The 18496-nt window shown below is 40.7% G+C and overlaps 1 protein-coding gene across 2 annotated transcripts in view; it reads right to left on the bottom strand.

Annotated features, from left to right (window-relative positions):
• The window catches only part of CDH13 (cadherin 13), a 449240-nt gene that overhangs the window by 8792 nt on the left and 421952 nt on the right, over positions 1-18496 (bottom strand). The window contains exons 11-13 of one of the 2 annotated variants that reach the window (XM_036390362.2): positions 17869-18011; positions 7799-8032; positions 6192-6407 (exon numbers count right to left, since the gene is read on the bottom strand). In XM_036390362.2, the coding sequence (XP_036246255.1) occupies positions 6192-6407; positions 7799-8032; positions 17869-18011 (593 nt within the window). Of the gene's footprint in view, positions 1-6168; positions 6408-7798; positions 8033-17868; positions 18012-18496 lie in introns of those variants that run through there. The other variant, XM_036390361.1, reaches the window with a different exon arrangement.

Raw genomic sequence — 18496 nt, 5'->3', positions numbered from 1 at the left:
AGGCACCACAAATCTCCTCCTAATCTTTAATATCCTGCCCAAATCTGAACACAAAGCTGTTTACATTGAGTTATTTGGATGCTATAAAGGGAAAAAATAGGAAAGGAATAGGAAAAACAGTTATGGGGAAAATAGCCAAGGACAGACATGGTGAAAAGAAACAAACATCTCACAATGTGTAGTGACCATCAATGGCAGAAAAAAATACTGCAGCTGGTCATGTATTCGGTGCCAGTTTTTAATCATAGGCCACTCCAGAGCAATCCTGACCATAACCATCTGAAATTCAATATTTATGTGGCTTTAAGAAGCTGTTCAGAGAAGAAATACAAAATATTATGTACCAACAATTACTGCGAAGTACGGCTGAGAAAATGAAAACATAAAAAGGTTCCCTTGAATTCCCAGCACTAAATGGGCTCTCAAACCAATCTCTCTGAATGTCCATGCCCTGCCTCAGAGTGACCAGCAGCAATAACACTGCAGCTCTTGGGGAAGGAGCTGCATTTGCTCCCTTCTGCATTCCAAACACACATCTCCTAAACGGCCCCCTCTGCTCACCCCTGCGCTCCTGCAACGCCTGCGGATGGCTCCAAATGTGTGGAAAATGCCATTTCCCACCTAACTGACTCCATCAAATGCAGTGTTATTAAGCACATTTCAATATGCTGATGGGTAATTTGGGGGCATTTCTATTTGTCTTGTCTGGTGTACAAACATCCTGTCCCCAATTATGGACATCCATATGGATTTCTGGGCCATTTCAAGCCCCATTAATTTTAGGTGGGCTCCCAAACTGCACAATATGCTGCAGGACTGGAAAAAACCTGCAGTGAAATCAGAAGAATGGGCACAGCTCTGTGTTAAAACTGAGATACAAATCAAGGCTGGCTCAAATTGAAGCAACCCCTTAACCCCAAACCATCCTTTCCTTTGAAATCAAACCAGATCTTTAAGGGCACAAATAAAAATGGTGTTTTTCTCATACAGGCACTTGAGAGAGCATCTATTTCAGTGATATTTAGCTGCAAAAATAATAACATTAATGTGGACCAAAGCATCTGTCAAAAAGGCAGTGAGTGATAGTGGATATTGCTGCTGTTGTTTGGTTTAGGATGTGAGATTTACATCACTGGAACTCACTAAATATCAGCAATTTCCAATTACTTGGAGGGCAAATTTTAAGTGATATTTTAGGTACCTACATGGCTGTGCTCTAGCACAAGAATGCAACTCAAATTAGAGCAGTGCAAAAAAAAAAAAAACCCCAAATAACCACCTCAATAAAGCACCTTTCACAGCAAAACTCTCCAATTTTAATAGTTTTTGCAATTTTAGCCAAAATAGGGATATTTGATTTCTCAGAAATGGGAAAATGTATCTTGGAAACTTCCTTAGTATTTTTCATTAAACTGATCTTTTTTTTTAACTTATTTAAAAATAAACTGCTCTGAAAAGAAGAAAATTGCTGTAGAAGATTAAAAGGTGCTAAGACAACCTAAAATATAAAAAGAAAACAACCAAACCCAACCAACCAAACAAAGAAACAAACAAGAAGTGTTGGTTTTAGCAAATTCACCTACTGGGAACCCTTCCTCTGGAACTGGATGGAACAGGGATGAACGTCTTCCTTTTTTTCTTGGGAAAACCCAAAAATTCTACAGGGAAAACCCAATTGTTGAGCCCTGAAGGAAAAAAAAAGCAACCTGGCTGTTTAAAACTCAGCCAAGAAATTCAAAATAAAGGCAGAAAAGTGGGAATGTGCAGGTAACAAATCTGCAGAGGGAAGGGAAAGAGCAGTGACCTTAAAGGTCTGTTCCATTTGAAACCTGCTCTGATTTGTCTTATTCTGGTGCCTTTCAGGAATGCTCTGTTTCCCTTTTCAGCCATTTGATGTTGCTGCACAAATAACACGGGGTAAACAAGAGATACAGGGGCTGCTGTGGCTTTGAAAAATGAGCTGGGTGAGAGATAACACTGCAGGATTAACTCTGCCTGTCCAGCTGCATGGAAATTCAAACTCACCAGTTCCATATAATTGAAATTTTTACTTTTTTGGGTTTTTTTTTTTGTTTGTTTGGTTTTTTTTTTGCAGTGGTTTAATAATAAACACATCATTTTCAAGGGATAAAAAAAAAAACCACCTGTATTTTCTCTATTGGCCCTGCATGTTTATTTGTCAAATCAGAAAAAAGCCAATATAGTGAGGGACAGCCAACACCAAATAGGAAAAGTTTGTGGAAATTACTAGGCAATTAAATTCAGGGGTATCTCTAAGGCTTTTTTGTAACATCTGTGCCAGTCTCTGTTTTTCAAACACACCTGAGGCCTTTCACCCTGACTTTAACAAATTAATTGCAATGTAGACACCTCTAGTTTATTTAATTTCTTTAAGGCAGCGTTTCCCCCCTTGTCTGGCACGTCACTTTCTGTTCAGAATAATGGAGCTCTTCACTTATTTCAGCTCAAGTCAACTTGCAGCTTTGTAATCCACTGGCCAGGTGAACAAAATAAAAGCTTCTCATTCATGGTTGATAGTCAAAAAAGATAAAACATTGGGTTTTTTCAACATGAGGTTCAAATCCCAGTCTTTTTATAACAAGGAAATCTAAGTAAAATATTAGTGACACAACTATTGTGCCTTTTATTCCCTTCATTCCACACATTTGAATCTAACGTGGCCTTTTATGTTGGTAGAATATAAAAGAAGATATGAAATGCAATTACCATTCTATGATTATGCAATTAAGTGAAATAGTTATTATAAAATCAAAAGCCCAGAATTCAAATACCCCTTTAAATACTAATAATAATATAAATAGTTTGTAATAGATCTGAAGCTTAGTTCTGCCAGCCAGAGTGGTTCTTCCTCAGTGTCCCACAGGGCCTGGGCAGATTTTGTGCACAAATATGCACAAATTTGCTTCTGGCTTGTTTTGCTGTGCCATCCCTCACCCTTGTGGGATGTTGTAGCTGCTCTCTCCCTGAGGACATTGAGGAGCCTTCCAGGGGGAGCCTGTTTGCAGTTCTGGTGGTGGTGAGGATCCCTTTTAGCTGAGTTCTGAGCAGGGCTGGGTTGGCTGTGTCCCCTGGAAGCACTGCAGCACTCAGGGACGATCTCAGAGCAGCCCCACTCATGCTCAGACAGATTTCCTCTTTCCCCACTCCCTCCCTCCCTCCCTCCCTCCAGGACCTGATTGCTGCAGCTCCCTCCCTGACCAGGAACCCAGGATGGTTTTTTCATGGTTTTTTTCCCCCCTCAATCTGAACTACTAAAAATCTGAATTTTGGCTGAACATTTGGTCCTGTCTTGTCTCCAGCAGTGGCAAGGAAAAGCTGACAGAGGACAAAATGCCACCACATGAAGTCTCACCTTAAACACAGAGTCTGCTTTAATGACAAGTGACAATATTCTTTCCAATATTTGTCACCATTATCTGTTGTAACTTTGGAAACTCCTCTGCCTGTCCACTCTCCACCATTCCAGCTTGACCTCAGTAAAATTAGGTTAAATACAAAGCATGCAGAGATGCTCCTTTTCCCAATCAACTTTGTTTTCATCATCTTTTAATCCCACCACATTGTTTTGTTGTGCAAATCTGCCCACATATTTTGGCATCTCATATTTTCTATTTCTGGCTGCCAGGAACTCCTAATTTTTTCTTGTTGCAGCTCTATCTACCTTCCCAGGGGCTTCTGGGCAAGTGTGCAGTCTGTATCCCATTATCCCTCAATATAGTGAGCACAGTAGGATGTCTCCAGAATGGGAGGAACTGCTGGGTTTTGCATCCATTTCAGTTTTAATCAGGCTCTTCACTTGTGTGCTCAGACACTTCAGAAATCTGCCACATCTGACTTCTTTCATGATTTACTGAGGAGGCACATATTCTAAGTATAGCTAATAATTGCACCATTTAAATGATAATACCAAGATGTTTTCTACAGGAGAGAAATTCATGCAGGGCTCTTTCACCAGGAGCAGCTCTTTCAGGGGGCTATCTATCCTCACACCAGATGTCAAATACAAAAAGAAATACTTTGGCATGAGTTACAAAGTTCATTTGACTGAAGGATTTACCTCCCAGGAACAAGAGCCTCATAAAATACAAACACTGGGAGCAAAGTCAGCCACGTAAGGGCTTTTGCTAAAATTAAACCCATAACTTGCCACTAGAAATGGGACGTTTCATCTGTTCAATAAGCACTAAAGTTCTCTTTGTTTTTATGGCATCATAATCTTTGATTACTCTGATAAATATTTGGACTATACAAAACATTGCAATGGAGCTAATCACAGTTATAAAAAATCTGTGTGTGGAAATGAGTTGGGAACGGGGCGATAGCAGCACATTTCAGAGGAGTTCAAACACAGAACCACATTATTTTAACTGGCTCCCAGCCCCATTCCTTTCTGTCTCTGTGCAGTGCACACCTGAGGAAAATGCTCAGGGGGGTTGTGGTGTTTGCTGGCTTTGCACAGACAGGGTTGGGAACAGTTCCAGAGGTGGAATGACAGCCATGGAATAGCCTTGGGATGCCCTTGGGGTGTATTCCACCCACAGCTGAGCTGGACAAGACCTGCAGCCAAGAAGAGCAACTCAAAAAGTGCTTTCCAAAACTTAAAACTGGCTTTATAATTCAACCTAAGGAAAATGATTGGGCTTCTTCGTGGGGGCTGTAAAGAATCAACATGAACGTGGCAACTTCCCAAAGTACAAAGCTTTTCTCTACCCCTTTGTATTCTGAGCAGATGAATTAATGTAAATAAAGTTCAAGTGCAAATCACATCAGATAAGAAAGTAATTCCAGTGGTGAAAGTCACGCCTAGTGTAGCAGCAGCAACATTTATGAAGTGGCAACAAGAATATATTTGAATCAATGGGCTGCACATTTATATCCCTGCTGCAATGGTGTCACACCCTGTCAAATATTTTTAACATATTGCCCCTAACAGCTGAAGTTTGCATTTGGTTCCAGGAGACTGAGCCCAGCCCAGCTGAACCAGAGCCAAAACAGATCCTTTAGATGCCACTGATGGAGACTAAGAACAGGAATTTGCACTTAGCATTTATATAGTCCTTTTCATCTTCAAAGAGCACCACAAACATCAGCTGGTAGCAGCTCACAACGACCTTCACGCCAAGCTTTTGGGATAAAAGGAGAAGAAACCAGGGCAGGATGTGTGTTCAGGCACACACCAAGCCTCAGGTGTGGAGGGGATCTCTGCCTCGACCTCCCCCCTGCCCCAGGGCACATTTTATCTCATGGGGAATCCCAGGCCTTTCACCATGGCTCAGGTTTTAAGTCACTTTACAATGTATTCTGTTAACAGAAGATGAAGGTAACAGTCCTTAAATAACAGATTTACTGTCATAGTTGTAGGACACAGCTATTCCTTTGAAACAGATAGGAATTCAGAACTAACACTGCCCCAAAAAGTTTGCTGGCAGCTGTCACAGGACTACCCAGGGACATGTCCTGTTTAAATTCTGGATTCCATGGCTTTGAATTCCTACTTTTGGGTCATTCCGGGATTTTTTTTCCCAGAGTTCCAATTCAAGTTAGGAATTTTGTAAATCTCATTTGGAAAGCTTTCTCAGAAACAGCAGAAATTCCTTTTAGCTGTCAGTTTTCTCTGCCCTCCAAGCCAGCCTGGCCATTTGATTACCAGCTCTGGGTGGTTCTAAGCCCAGAATCTCAAATAAGTTCCTCGTGTTCCAGTCACTTGCACATTTTATGTGGAGGAACAGATTGAAGCAGACAGGCCTCGTTTTCCTGGTGACCCAGAACAGCCATTGTTACAGGAACACCTTTAATCTCCTCTTTCTGGGCTTGAATTGAATTCAAATGGGGAGACATGAAAGCAAGCATTGCACAAATCTGCTACTACAGCTGGTACTTCTCACTTTATCATATGTTAGCTCTGATTCCCTTTGATTCCTCTTAAAATTATTGCTTCTATTTCTTAATTTGACAATCAGACATCCATTTATATGTTTTTTTGACTATGAAAAAGCCCCACACCCCCCACCTTTCTCACAGCTAATCCCTCATGGGAAAAGAACCCAAAAATTCCAGCATTATGATATCAATGTGTGAACTTCACTCCTCCCTTGGAGGGTTTTCTGATGCAGAGCGTCAATGAGCAGGAAAACAACACTTCATGACTTAGAGCTCAGCAAAAGACTTACAAAATAAACTGAGGAGTGAAAGGAGGATTAGGGTCAGGCTGATGTGGAGAGCATCACTTGCACTGCAGTCCATTTTGGATTTCTTGCAGGTACACACTTGTAACCTCAGTTCTGTGGTGTTGGTCAGAGGAGGTTTCCCAGAATCTGTCACTGAGATGGGGATGTTGTAATTGGCCTTTTTCAGGTTCTGCAGCAGGATGACCTGGGCATGGGTATCTGCAAAGATAAGGGGACAATTAACCAAATGTTGGTGAAGGAGTCTGCAAGCAACATCAGACATGGCAGTTAGTCATGGAAATCAGGAAGAAAATGAGAATACTCTAAGAAAAATAACAAAATAATTGAATTGGAGGGAAGAGGCAGTACGGAAATTCTTTCATGGGCTGAAATCTAATTACAAACTTATTCCAAACCCCACCAAAAGAACAACTTGTAAGAACCCCTTTTATTTAAACACATGATTTGGTCTGTAAATTATTGGCAGAAGTTGCCTGTGCAAGCTAATATACTATTGAAATGCATTTGGGGGCAAGTCACCCCAAAAATGACAAGAAGAGATAAAAAATTTACTTGCCAAAGGAAAAAAATCACCCTTCTTACTGGGAAGTACAGGGAAAACTGCTGAAGCACTTCCTCAATTTCCCAGGGAAGGGAAGGGAAGGGAAGGGAAGGGAAGGGAAGGGAAGGGAAGGGAAGGGAAGGGAAGGGAAGGGAAGGGAAGGGAAGGGAAGGGAAGGGAAGGGAAGGGAAGGGAAGGGAAGGGAAGGGATCTGCTCCACCTGGGGAACTGAGGCCACAGCAGCTCTTGGCACCAGTGAGGGTGATAATTCTGTCAGGGTGTGACACTGGGGTGGTTTGATGTTTGGAGAATAGCCAAAAAACCAGCTCTTCCCCTTTGTCCTGCAGCCAGTACAGCCATCACATCCATCCCTAGATGTTTCTAAGGCTGTGACATGAACTAAAAGACTGGAGAGTGGCAGAAAAGAAAACATTCCAGGAAAGAAACAGGAATAACCTACATTAAGAAGAAATATTGTACTTTGTGCCCACAATTTGACACACAAACCTTCTGCAATCTCATGATCCTCTTACCAATTGTGCGAGGTCCCAGTGCATTGGGAGATTTTATTTGTGAAGGGTTTAAATACTTAAAATTAGGAAGTTTTTCAATTACATTGCTAAAGCCCATGCAAAACTTCCATGCTGTCCTACAGCAAAGCCTTGTACAAAACAATTGTGTGCCATGAGATGCAGTAATCTTCACAAAATTATCCGTTATTAATAGCCCCTGATTGATGCAAAATAGAGACAAGAAAATTCAGCCAATACAAGAGATTAATGAAAAACCGAGAGAGCAAAGTTCAGCCAACACAAGAAGAAGTTTCAGGTTTCAGAACTGGTGTCCCACAGGTCCAGCAGCCCCAGCACAGGGTAAAGCAGCAGCTTCTTTAGGTAGATCCATCCTGCACAACTTTCATGCAAAACCCCTCCTAAATTCCCCCAGTGCCTCAGGGGGAGTGCCCTGGGAGGAGTGGGAAGAATAAATACACAAAAAACCAATACAAACAAATACAATAAATACACAAAAATCCAAGTTCCAGCCTTACTGTTAAGCCTGTTGATTCTCCACAACTTTTCTGGGCCGGATTGCTTGCTGAGCTCAAATTTGAATGGATCTGTGTTGGGATGAAGGTCTTTGTCTGATGCTCCTAGAACCACTACCCTGAGATCTTTTGCATCATCACAAACTTTTGCCAGCGTTGGATAAAGGGATGGGACATTGTCATTGACATCCTCCAGGGTGATGTGCAAAGTTCCTGTGCCCGTAGCAGGAGGGTTACCTAGAGGAAAAAAAACAAACATCTGTTTATTAAATCACATTTCCATAAACTCTTGCTCCTATTTGCACCTGCAGGCTTGCAAAGGGAAATAATTTTTTATTGTTCTTACCTCTTTTATATGGAAATTATTGCTTAAAAAACCTGATGAGTCACCCTTGTAAATTCATTGCTGATTTTCAGAATGAAGCCTGTCTGATTCTCTACAGTATGGAAATTTATTCTAAGGAAACCTCTGGGAGAGGAATATTTTGAAGTTAAAATGAGAGTAGGACATGAATAGATATCTGGAACAGAATCTGTTCATCAGCACATACTGAGAGAAACATACTGGGAACCATCTCCCAGACAGCACAGTGTTCAAAGAATGAAGAATAAGACGAGTGAGAGGAAAAGGAGGCAGGAATCAGGTTCTGAGCTGGGCGCCCAGAAGCAGAGCAGGACCAGATCATCCCTGCCAGCCCTGAGGGCCCCGTGCAGCTCTGTCAGCAGCACTGAAACCTGCCAGAGGCAGCTCTGGGAAACGAGGTGGGTTATTTACCCTGGGCCAGCAGTGCTCTCAAACCTCCCAGAGCGGTTTGCCAGCCTGACCCGAGAGCCAGCTGCAGGGGCGAGCCTGGTGTTCACTCAGCACTGCAGGGCTCAGCGCCAGGGCTGTGGGTGACAAACCAGCCCTGGTGGCACTGGGGGAGCTGGGGAGGCAGGGTTGGCCTGCTGGGAGCAGCAGCTCAGTCCTAGGGCTGAGCCAGGAGCTGACAGGTGGCAATAACCTGCAGAGGAGAGCCTGGCTGAGCCACTCACACGCTGCCTGCGGCTCCTTTGGCACCCCATGAAAATCACCTCCGAGAGTTCTGAGGGCACATTTTGTCCTTTACTGTGACTGGCACTGAAATGTTGCACTCATGGGTTGTTTATTCCTTTTTTTTATTTCTGGTTTAGCACAGGGGGATGTGATCCCTGCACTTCCCTGAGCAGAACAGTCTTACAAGTTGTGAGTTCTACAGAACTCTACTCACAAGGTAAAAATGCAGCTGTATCTCCTTCTTTATAAGGATTTATTAGGATAAACTGTTAAATTAAGAAATTACTCCTATATAATTTATATTTTTAACCTAATAACTAACTACTTGTGACTCATAATGTGGACTTTTTAATTTAAACTATTTAAACCTATGAGGAAGAAGGTGAAGAAGAAGGTAAAGAAAAGGATGTCTCTACTTTAAAACTTCTATTTTGTTTTATAACTATTATTATATTCTAAAGCTTTAAACTCAAAGTTTTCTACTATGGGATATTACACACTTCCATTCAAACTACACACTCATAACAGTTCTATTATTTAATTGTGGAATTTCTTTATGGTTTCAGGTCGAATGCAGTGGTGGGGTCAGTGTCCATCAGTACAGAAACTCTGAAATTCTCAGTGACCGGGGTTCCCACATAAACCCTTGCCAGATGGGCTCAGGGGGCTGCAGCTCACCTGCCAGAGCATTTCCAGCTCAGCCCTGCAAGAGGGGCCCTTCAGCACCACCCACAGCAGCCCAATAACCCAGGCTTCCAAAAGGAAACTTATCTACAACATAATGAAATAAACTGAATTACTGCTGTGCTGGGAGAGCATCCCAGGGCAGAAGCAAGTACCCCGTGGTGTGGATCTGATGAACTGCTGCCTGCAGCAGAATGCAATTAGTCCTTTCAATAACAAATGTTACTAATGGTGACACTTCATCTGTTTCCTGCGAGCAGAAATGCATCACAAAGGCTGAACGTTCATCCTTCTCCAGCCCTGCCCTCCCTTCCCATCTCACACTTTGTCATCAGAAGGGTTAGGCTTGAGTTCTTTTTAATGAAAAAGAAACTATTTTTCACTTTTTATTGGACTAATTGAATTTACAGAAAGACTCCCATCCGTTTTTTGTTCTTGATATATTATTAAGTAAAGTCATATGGCAGAATGGATGAAAAGACATTCTGGTATTTGAAATATGATCATAAAAGCCAGCCTTTCATGCACTTAATTAAACTGCTGTCTTTAATTTTGAATGCATTATTTCCACACTGAACTGATAATGTCTTATGCACTGCCCTTCTTATCTTTCTCTGAAGTCAGTGATATTAAAATCTGCCTTTTGAAATGAAGAAGCCAACAGCTTTATGGATGTCCTGCTATTTTGTCACACACAGATATGGCTGTGTTCTCCCTGCTGTTCAAATGTTTCACTCTTTGTATGGTTCAGGGGCTGGGCAAATATTACACACAAAAAAAATGGAGTGAAAGGAAATTGCTTCTGTCCATTTCAATGACTTATTCTCTGCTTGGTTTATTTATAATGATTTAAACAAAAAATCTTTCATTGATTTATGAAGACCTCCAAAAGAAAAGCAAGCAAATGTCAGGGTCATAAACTGGAGCTTGTTAACACATGTCATAAAAATGTAACACGAAATGAATCAAACAAAAATGGCCACAACTCATCCATTGGGAATATGTGACTTTCATAAATTTGATGGCATTATGCTGTTGAAATAATTCAAAATCCCATGATCCCCAGACGCCTTTGATTTTGAAAGGAAAGTTACCCATAGAATATTTTAATTCTGAAGTAAAACTGTTAATTTGCATTGTCAAACCTTGTGGCTGAGAGCAGAATTAATGAGCAGAGCAAGACCTAAAGGGTCCAACAGTCCTGGGGAGAAGCTTTTTCAGTGAGCTGTGATCCCAATTGCCACTGAGCAGAACTGGCCATCCCTCCTGAGGATGAACATTTAAATATTCGGGTGCCCTTAGAGCCCTTAGGGACAGAGAGAATTCCAAACTCCCAGAAGTGGCACATCTGGGATGTACCCTGGTCATCACAGGAGTGAAACAGCATCGCTTCTTTGGGTAAAAGCTGCTAAACAGAGGCTGAAGGATGGAGAATTTCACAGTAAAACAAAGTGGAAACTTGGTGGTGAACTGAGTCTCCAATGCAAGGGGCTGTTACCAGGAAATGTGGATTTTAAACTGGATTTTAGTGCTGCCAGCATAAATGACCATGTTGCTACCACCAGTTGAAAAAATTAGTTTGAAAATAAATGCTATAGAAAAAGATACTTTGTGTCCTCTTAATGCTTGACTCTCAATGAAAAGCTGCACAGAATAATATCAGAACAAATAAAGTCCCACAAATGACATGCTGCTTCTCATGCTTTCTAGGGATGCTGCTCTGAGGATCTAAACACAAATCTCTGTCTCATCCCTCACACTGGGGTTTTCTTCCCCTCCATATGCTGTTTTTCTGCTCAGAGAATCTGTGTGTGCTCGGAGCTTTGGCAGGGACCCCGTGCAGGGAGCCCCGTGCTCAGCGTGAGCTCCACTCATGGCTCAGCCACAGCAAACGGAACCAGGAGAGGGGAGGACACCAAAACCTGGGAGTGCTGCTCACACAACTCCTCTCCTCAAAGCCAGGTGCTGACTTTTTGTCCCTAATTCCCCATGAATTCAAATTTCCTACGCATTTTTTCCATCTATATTAACATACAGATGCTTTGTGAAAGATATAAAAGAAATATATAAAATAAATATATAATTAAAAATATATAATAAATATATTATTAAATATTTTATAAAATATATAAAGTGAAATATAAAATATATAAAATGCAAATTGTATATTATACATTTCTATATAATACATAAAAATATATTGTATATAGTAAATATATAAAATATATATAATATATAATTACATAATAACATAATTATATAATTGTATAATTATATAATATAATTATATAATATATAATATATAATATATAATATATAATATAGTATAATATATATAAGTAAAATAATTGAAAATAAATATAATTATAGAATGAATATATAAGTAAATATGCATATATTTATATATAATATATAAAATATATAAAGATATATATAATTATAATATGTAATACATATAAAATATATAAAATATATATAATTTATATAGTAAATATAGAATATATTTATAGAAAATAAAATATAAAATATATATAAAATATATATATATAATGTATAGAAAAAATATACAATATGTTGTGTGTATATATATATAATATATTCATAAAATATATATAAAATAAAAAAATATCTGTGTGTGACACAACAGCAGGACATCCATAAATGCTGTTGGCTTCTTCCAAAGTTCCAACCCTTCATTCATCCCCTCAAATAAAACATGCAGCTCCTGTTTTTGAGTAATTACATTGCAGAAGAGCCCAGCTCTTTCAGCATATCCAATTGCTACTGACATATGCCATCCATCTTAAATACTTTTTTCAACATTCTCATTTCTTTTTCCAATCATGAGTCCATGATGACAAATTAAAACAATATTTTGTGTGCAATTCATATTTTACTGAAATGTAAAATGGCAAGAAAAGGATGAGTCTTCAATTTATTTTCTCTTCTCAATTAATACAGCAATTAAGATAAGGGGTATAAAACTGGCTTAATTGGGTTGCCATGGTAACTAATTGCCTGATTTCTTCAAAAATAGCGTGGTTTAGGTGGAATCAATCTATGGTAATTTAATTATGTGCATCATGGAGAGAGGAGACAGGTCAGATACCTGTCAGGAAAAGTTCTAATTGCACAGGGCCTCACATCTCTTTGTTACTCAGCTTTTCCTGGTGCTGTGTGTTCCTGCTCGTCACACAGAGCACAGCATAAAAAGTTTTCTTTCCAGTGATTAGCAGTGCCAAGACCTGCACAATAAATGGGATTCAGGTTTGCTTGGGAACACTGGAAACCCAGGAAAAAGTGGGAACTAGACCCTGATTCAGCATTCCTTCATTTTGCTCAGAAGGAGCGAGGCAGCGCCACAGCTCACGAGTGCAGCTGCCCACAGCCACAGAAGCAAGGTGCAAGTTGATTTTTGCTTAAACTGCCAGTGTAGCTCAAGGCAAACCCTGAACTCACAACTAAAATGACTTTTAATGATATTTATTTCTTTGTTTAATGCAGCTGAAGTTCTATTCCCAGATTTTGCCGCAGGAGCTCCGTGCTGATAGGAATGGCAAGGAAGGAAGGTGGAATGCTCACACTGGATCAGACTCACTGGGAGAATATTTCTCTTTAGGTGGGATCCCGCTGGGGTGGCATCCAAGCACCCCCAAAAAAGTGGAATCCAACTTCACTTTGCATTCAACCCAACCAGCAAAATTAGTGGGTCATTATTTGTCACCAGGTGACAGCCTTGGACAACACAGGTGGGTTTTCTATGGGTCAAGCAACCAAAAATACCCAAAGATTTTGTTTTTTAGAGAGATAGCAAAGGGCTACACAATGGGATATTAATTGCACAAAAAAAGAGTGATTCTTGCATGAATAAGGTAAATCTGGTGATAAATTTTTCATACCTCTAAAAGGAAATGGTGTTTTATCTTTTAAAGATTTCACACATTTTTCAGGTATTTTTTCAGGTATTTTTTCAGGTATTTTTTCAGGTATTTTTTAGCTTCAACTCCAGCCATGGTTTCCTCCTCCCTTATTTTTTCCAGATTGTGACTCAAACTCTCAGAATACAGGAGAAAAAAATGACCTTTCCTGCAGAGTTTCTAGCATGGCTGAATGAGAAAAACATGCTGGTGCAGGTCTGTTCCACACAGGTTTCTCAAATCCAAATGGTTTCTCCTCTCATGGAATGAGCAAAATCCCTTTTGGCAGAAAAGCTCCCAACAACGCTGTGATGCTGCATTGGGTTCAGGGATTAGAGGCCAAATGAAATGATCACCGTTGTTGGCACTTTTGTTAATGTTTCCCAAGTTTGCATAAACCCGACTTTGCCCCATTATCAGCTCATTCTCAGAGATTAAACACAGTTCATGACACTTTAATGTGTTCACTCTGCTGCATGGTATTTCCTACCAGTGTTTAATTTCTTCTTTAATAGGCCAGAGACTCTGTGGTCACACAGGTCTTTAATAAAAAGTTTTCAAATTCTAAAGACACTAAGTTGACCTTTTACTGAAATCAAATGTACAGAGAAAATTAGGATATTTCTTCCAAAAAGTCCTTTTTTAAGTGTAATGCATCCCCATAAAAGGTCAAAATTTATTACCTATAAATTAACACTATTTCCATCAAATTTGCTGCTACACATTGTTTCAAGTGTGTTTGGGAAGATACAGGAACTGTTTGGATCAGGAATAACATGATTCATACTTTACCACCTTTGGCTGCAGTTAATTTGATAATGCTGAGAAATAATATCTAAAGGTATTAAAGGTCAAAAAGAATCTCATAAAGATCTAACTTATTCCCTGCAGTGGAGTGACTGCATTTTCTATGCCCCTTGCATTGCTCCTGTCCTACTGGTAAAGTGACATCCCAAAAAAAGATAAAGATGTAACAAGTTTATATAAAGAAACACCAAGCACAAAGCCCCAGGTTTTACTTGCGACAGAAATATCCAACACTTTACAGATTAAAAAAATGCCCTGGCACTTGGTCCCTGCACTGAAGTGCAATAACCAGGAGTAAGATGGAACTGGTGACAGAATCTCCACTGGCACCAGGAAAAGGGGATGGGAAAAGGAAAAAGGATCACTGTGGGGTTTGTTTGCAGCTCTCTGCACTCCTCCCCCAGGACAGCACTCAAATGTAAGGTTATTTTATAAAGGGGCGAGCATGGAACACAATGGGACAGCAGAACCTTTTCTGTGAGCATGTAAATGCTATGAACTCCAATTAATATTTGTATTTATGTCTTAGAATATGGCTTGTGCACTTGAGCAATGGCTAAGGCACAAGGTTTTGTATGATTTTAGAGTTATTCACTATAAATTCTGGTAAAGATGATCCCAGATCTTGCAGTGCCTGCTCTGCTGGGAGCTGCTCTGGGTGCCAGTTCCCAGCGCTGGGCAGTGCCCTGGGCATTACCTGAGCTCTCTGTATTTCCAGGACAGGGTAGGAAAGCCTGTGGCAGCTCAGACTTCCTCAGTGCCTGTGCCATCTCAGATTTGACTCAGAGATGAGCTGAGAGGCCAAAGGAAATAAAAACTTCCACTGAATGCTTTGGAAAAAAGAATTCCTGCTAAAGTATTTCTTTTATTCCTCTCCTTCCTTTTCACCACAAATCAGTTAGCCCAAGCAAATGACTTGCTCTATTGGAAATGCCTCTAAATTTTGACTTTATTACCCTATTTCATTTGGCAGTTCTTAATCCTGCTTTTGGCTGCCCTCTCACTGAGAAGTCCCAGGCATTTTCACTGGCATTAGACAGGTTCCACTTATTAACCTGAAGAGAGAGGTCTGCAGTCTGTGGACAATGCTGCTCTAAAGAGGTGCAGATAGTTCTGTTCAATCTGATTTTTTCCCCCTTTTCAGTTAACAGAACCTTCTTTTAGAGTCCTGAAGTAATTCTGTATGCATTTCATATCATTTTCCCACAATTTGGTTTCTCATCTAATGCAATATTTCAAGTTGGACGTTAGCTCTGATGGCTGCAGAGATAAAGTGGGTCTCCCAGCAGTGCTAGATCACAGTGTCAGCCTGGAAACAAATTTGGGAACACTTCCCAGGGATGCTGTCAGTCCCAGCTGTCCCTGCAGGGACAGGGCAGAGCCCCAGCCTGTTGAGATCAACTCCAAAACCTCCTTGGCTGCTTTGGCCAGAGTTATTCATCCAGGCCAGCAGGAAATTTTCCCACTTCCCAGCCCATCTCTAAGTTGAATTTGCTCCCCAAGCTGCCTGGAAATTAATGCAGAGGTGATGCAGGCCACAAGGTTAATATCAGCTAATTAAGTTCTGCTGTTTATTCCCATTCCCACGTGTGGCAGGGCTGCTGATGGCAGGAAAAGATCATTATTAACCCTTAGCATGACAGTCCTGGGTGCACACGTGTGGTTTGTAATCATTGCATTCACAGGAGTCAATAATGCTGCAGAAGATGAACTCCTGCACTGCCAGAGTCACAAATAAACACAATTACAGGGGCTGCAATCAGGTGCTGCCTCAGAATCCCAAGTGAACAGGTTTCCTTCGCTCTGCTGTCCAGCACAGCTTCCCCTGCTCTCATTTTTCCAGAATGGAAAAAAAAAAAAAATCTGAGAATTAAAAGCAGTGAAGCTCTGGGTTTAGAATAAACGAGCAAGGCCTAAGTTGCAGCATAAAGGTGACCCCAAAATCCACATTACTCAGGCTGGTTCCCACAGCCAAGAACACTCATCTCCTTTCTCCATCTATTCTCTGTGACAATATCTGACTTCACCTTTAAAACACAACTTTGTCCTTTGGGTAACCTCTCAGTGATATCCCAAATTTTTACTTTCATTGTGAGATGACATTTCCCAGAGCACCTGATTTTGAGATGCATTAAAAAAGAAAAAAAAATCCAATAGCAAGCAAAAGACAGAAATATGTTTAGTGCTACATTTTCCCCCAGAAATTTCCTAAGGAAAATATGTATATTAATATAGAAGTAAATCATCTCCTCAGCAGATTTTTTTTCTGGTATACTTAAGGCGATATTTTCTTTCTCCTGTCAGGCCCTGCAAATGTTCCCTGAGTCATGTGCTTGCAAAAATGTAGAATTACTCTCTTAAAAAGAGCATTTTACAATTCATCACCAGGGCTAAACCAGCTGCAGCTGTGAAAAAGTGTTAGCATATTAGCTGTTATATTACAGGCAAATCTTTTATTTATTTTGTGCCTTTAGCTCAGGAGATTTGGAATGTTCAGGATTTTCCTTTTATTTCTCTGCTCCAGACTCACTCTCTGAATTTTCCTTAGATAGCTTAATTTGGATTCTATTTGACAGGAGGAACTTTAGTACACACCATATGCAAAAATTGTTGCTTTTTAACAAGGAGTTTAGTTGTGTTTTTATCGTCACTGTCATTGTATTGAATAGATTATAATCCAGCATATCAAGGATGAGTTGTTATTGGTATTTAAGTGCCTCAGGCACGCTGACTGCTCAAATATTGTGAAGAAATTAACTCTGATTAGGATGATTTATTACATTTCCAAGAACGTTTCTAGACTAATTACACCTAGCATTAAGACATCAGTGTAGGAATAAATCTGTAAGGTACAAAGCTAAATTAAAGCTGTTATAAATTTGTAGATTTCAAGTTAATTCATCTTTGCAAGTTTCAAGTTAATTCCTCTTTCTTCTGGTTTCCAAAATGGTCTCTAATAAATTTAGGTGGCCATGCAGAGAAGTGCTGCAGCATTGGTAATTTTACACCTGTGATGCCTTGGGAAGGCTGAGCTGGAACAGAGGCTGGGCAGAGCTAAAGAATAAAGCAGGGATTTATTAAAAGGATCTCCTCAATGGATCCACCTTGGGCAGCACAAGAGCCCAGCCAGGGCTGCACCCAAGGTGAACCAAAATGGTCCCAAAATGAACCCAAGATGAACCAAAATGGTCCCAAAATGAACCCAAGGTGAACCAAAATGGTCCCAAAATGAACCCAAGATGAACCCAAATGGTCCCAAAATGCCCGAGCGCTCCTGGGGTCTCTCCCTGGGATCAGTTCTGCTCCATTTGCATCTTGCAGTTCATTGTCCCATTCCAGCTTTAGCCCCTGCAGTCCCATCCTTGTTTTTCTCTCTCAGCCCACGGTGTTTGTGCTCCTGGGGCTGAGATTTGGATCATTTGTCCTTGGTGCCCAGCTGGAGCAGGAATTGTTTTGTCTCCCTGCTCTGTGCACAGAGCTCAGCATCCCCTGATGTGAACCCAGACCCACACACTGAAGCAGCACAGAATGTGGAAAATAGAAAAGCCAAACCTGAGGCATCATGTGCAGCTTTCAGAACAGAGCATCTCAAGCAGGGAATTCAGGGTTTTGCCCCAGGGGTCACTCACCACTGTCGATGGCCAGGAACAGAGCAGTGTAGACGTTGTTGTGCACGAAGGGAGATTCCCTGTCCAGCACTGCCGTGGTGCCAACGGTGCCGTTGGTGGGGTTGATTTCCAGCCACCCTGCTGGGTCCTTGTACACTGAATACCTGAACAAAAGGGCAGAGTTGTTAGCAAATTATGGATCTGAACATCAAACAAATGCAAAGGAATCTGTCGGGGCACTCAGTGGCTTTCACGGGGGATCTCTTCATGTTGCAAAAACACAATTTAAGCTTGTGCCTTGCCTTAGAGACAGTTCAGTGCTGTTAGAGGTTTGAGTCATTCCTTTGGATATATATATATATATATGTGTGTGTGTCCCAAAGTTTAGCAGAGAAATCAATATTTAGGATATGATATAGGACCTTTTTCCTACTGCTGTGTTGTACAGCCAGAACCCTTCCAACAGCCTCTGCACCCACACTGACCTCATGAATCTTGTCACACACCTCCTTTTTCCAGACTCCAAATTCCAGTTGGACTAGAAGCTGTATTTTCAATTTACATTTGAGTGGTTTTAATTTTTTTTTCTTACCATTAGTTATTTTGGGTGAGCTGGAATTGTTCTAAATTGCGGGGAATAGTGGCAAAA

This window comes from Molothrus ater, chromosome 12, assembly GCF_012460135.2.
Source record: "Molothrus ater isolate BHLD 08-10-18 breed brown headed cowbird chromosome 12, BPBGC_Mater_1.1, whole genome shotgun sequence".
Lineage (NCBI taxonomy): Eukaryota > Metazoa > Chordata > Aves > Passeriformes > Icteridae > Molothrus > Molothrus ater.
The sequence above is the reverse complement of the archived record's forward strand: the minus strand, read 5'-3'. Positions and strand labels throughout refer to the sequence as shown.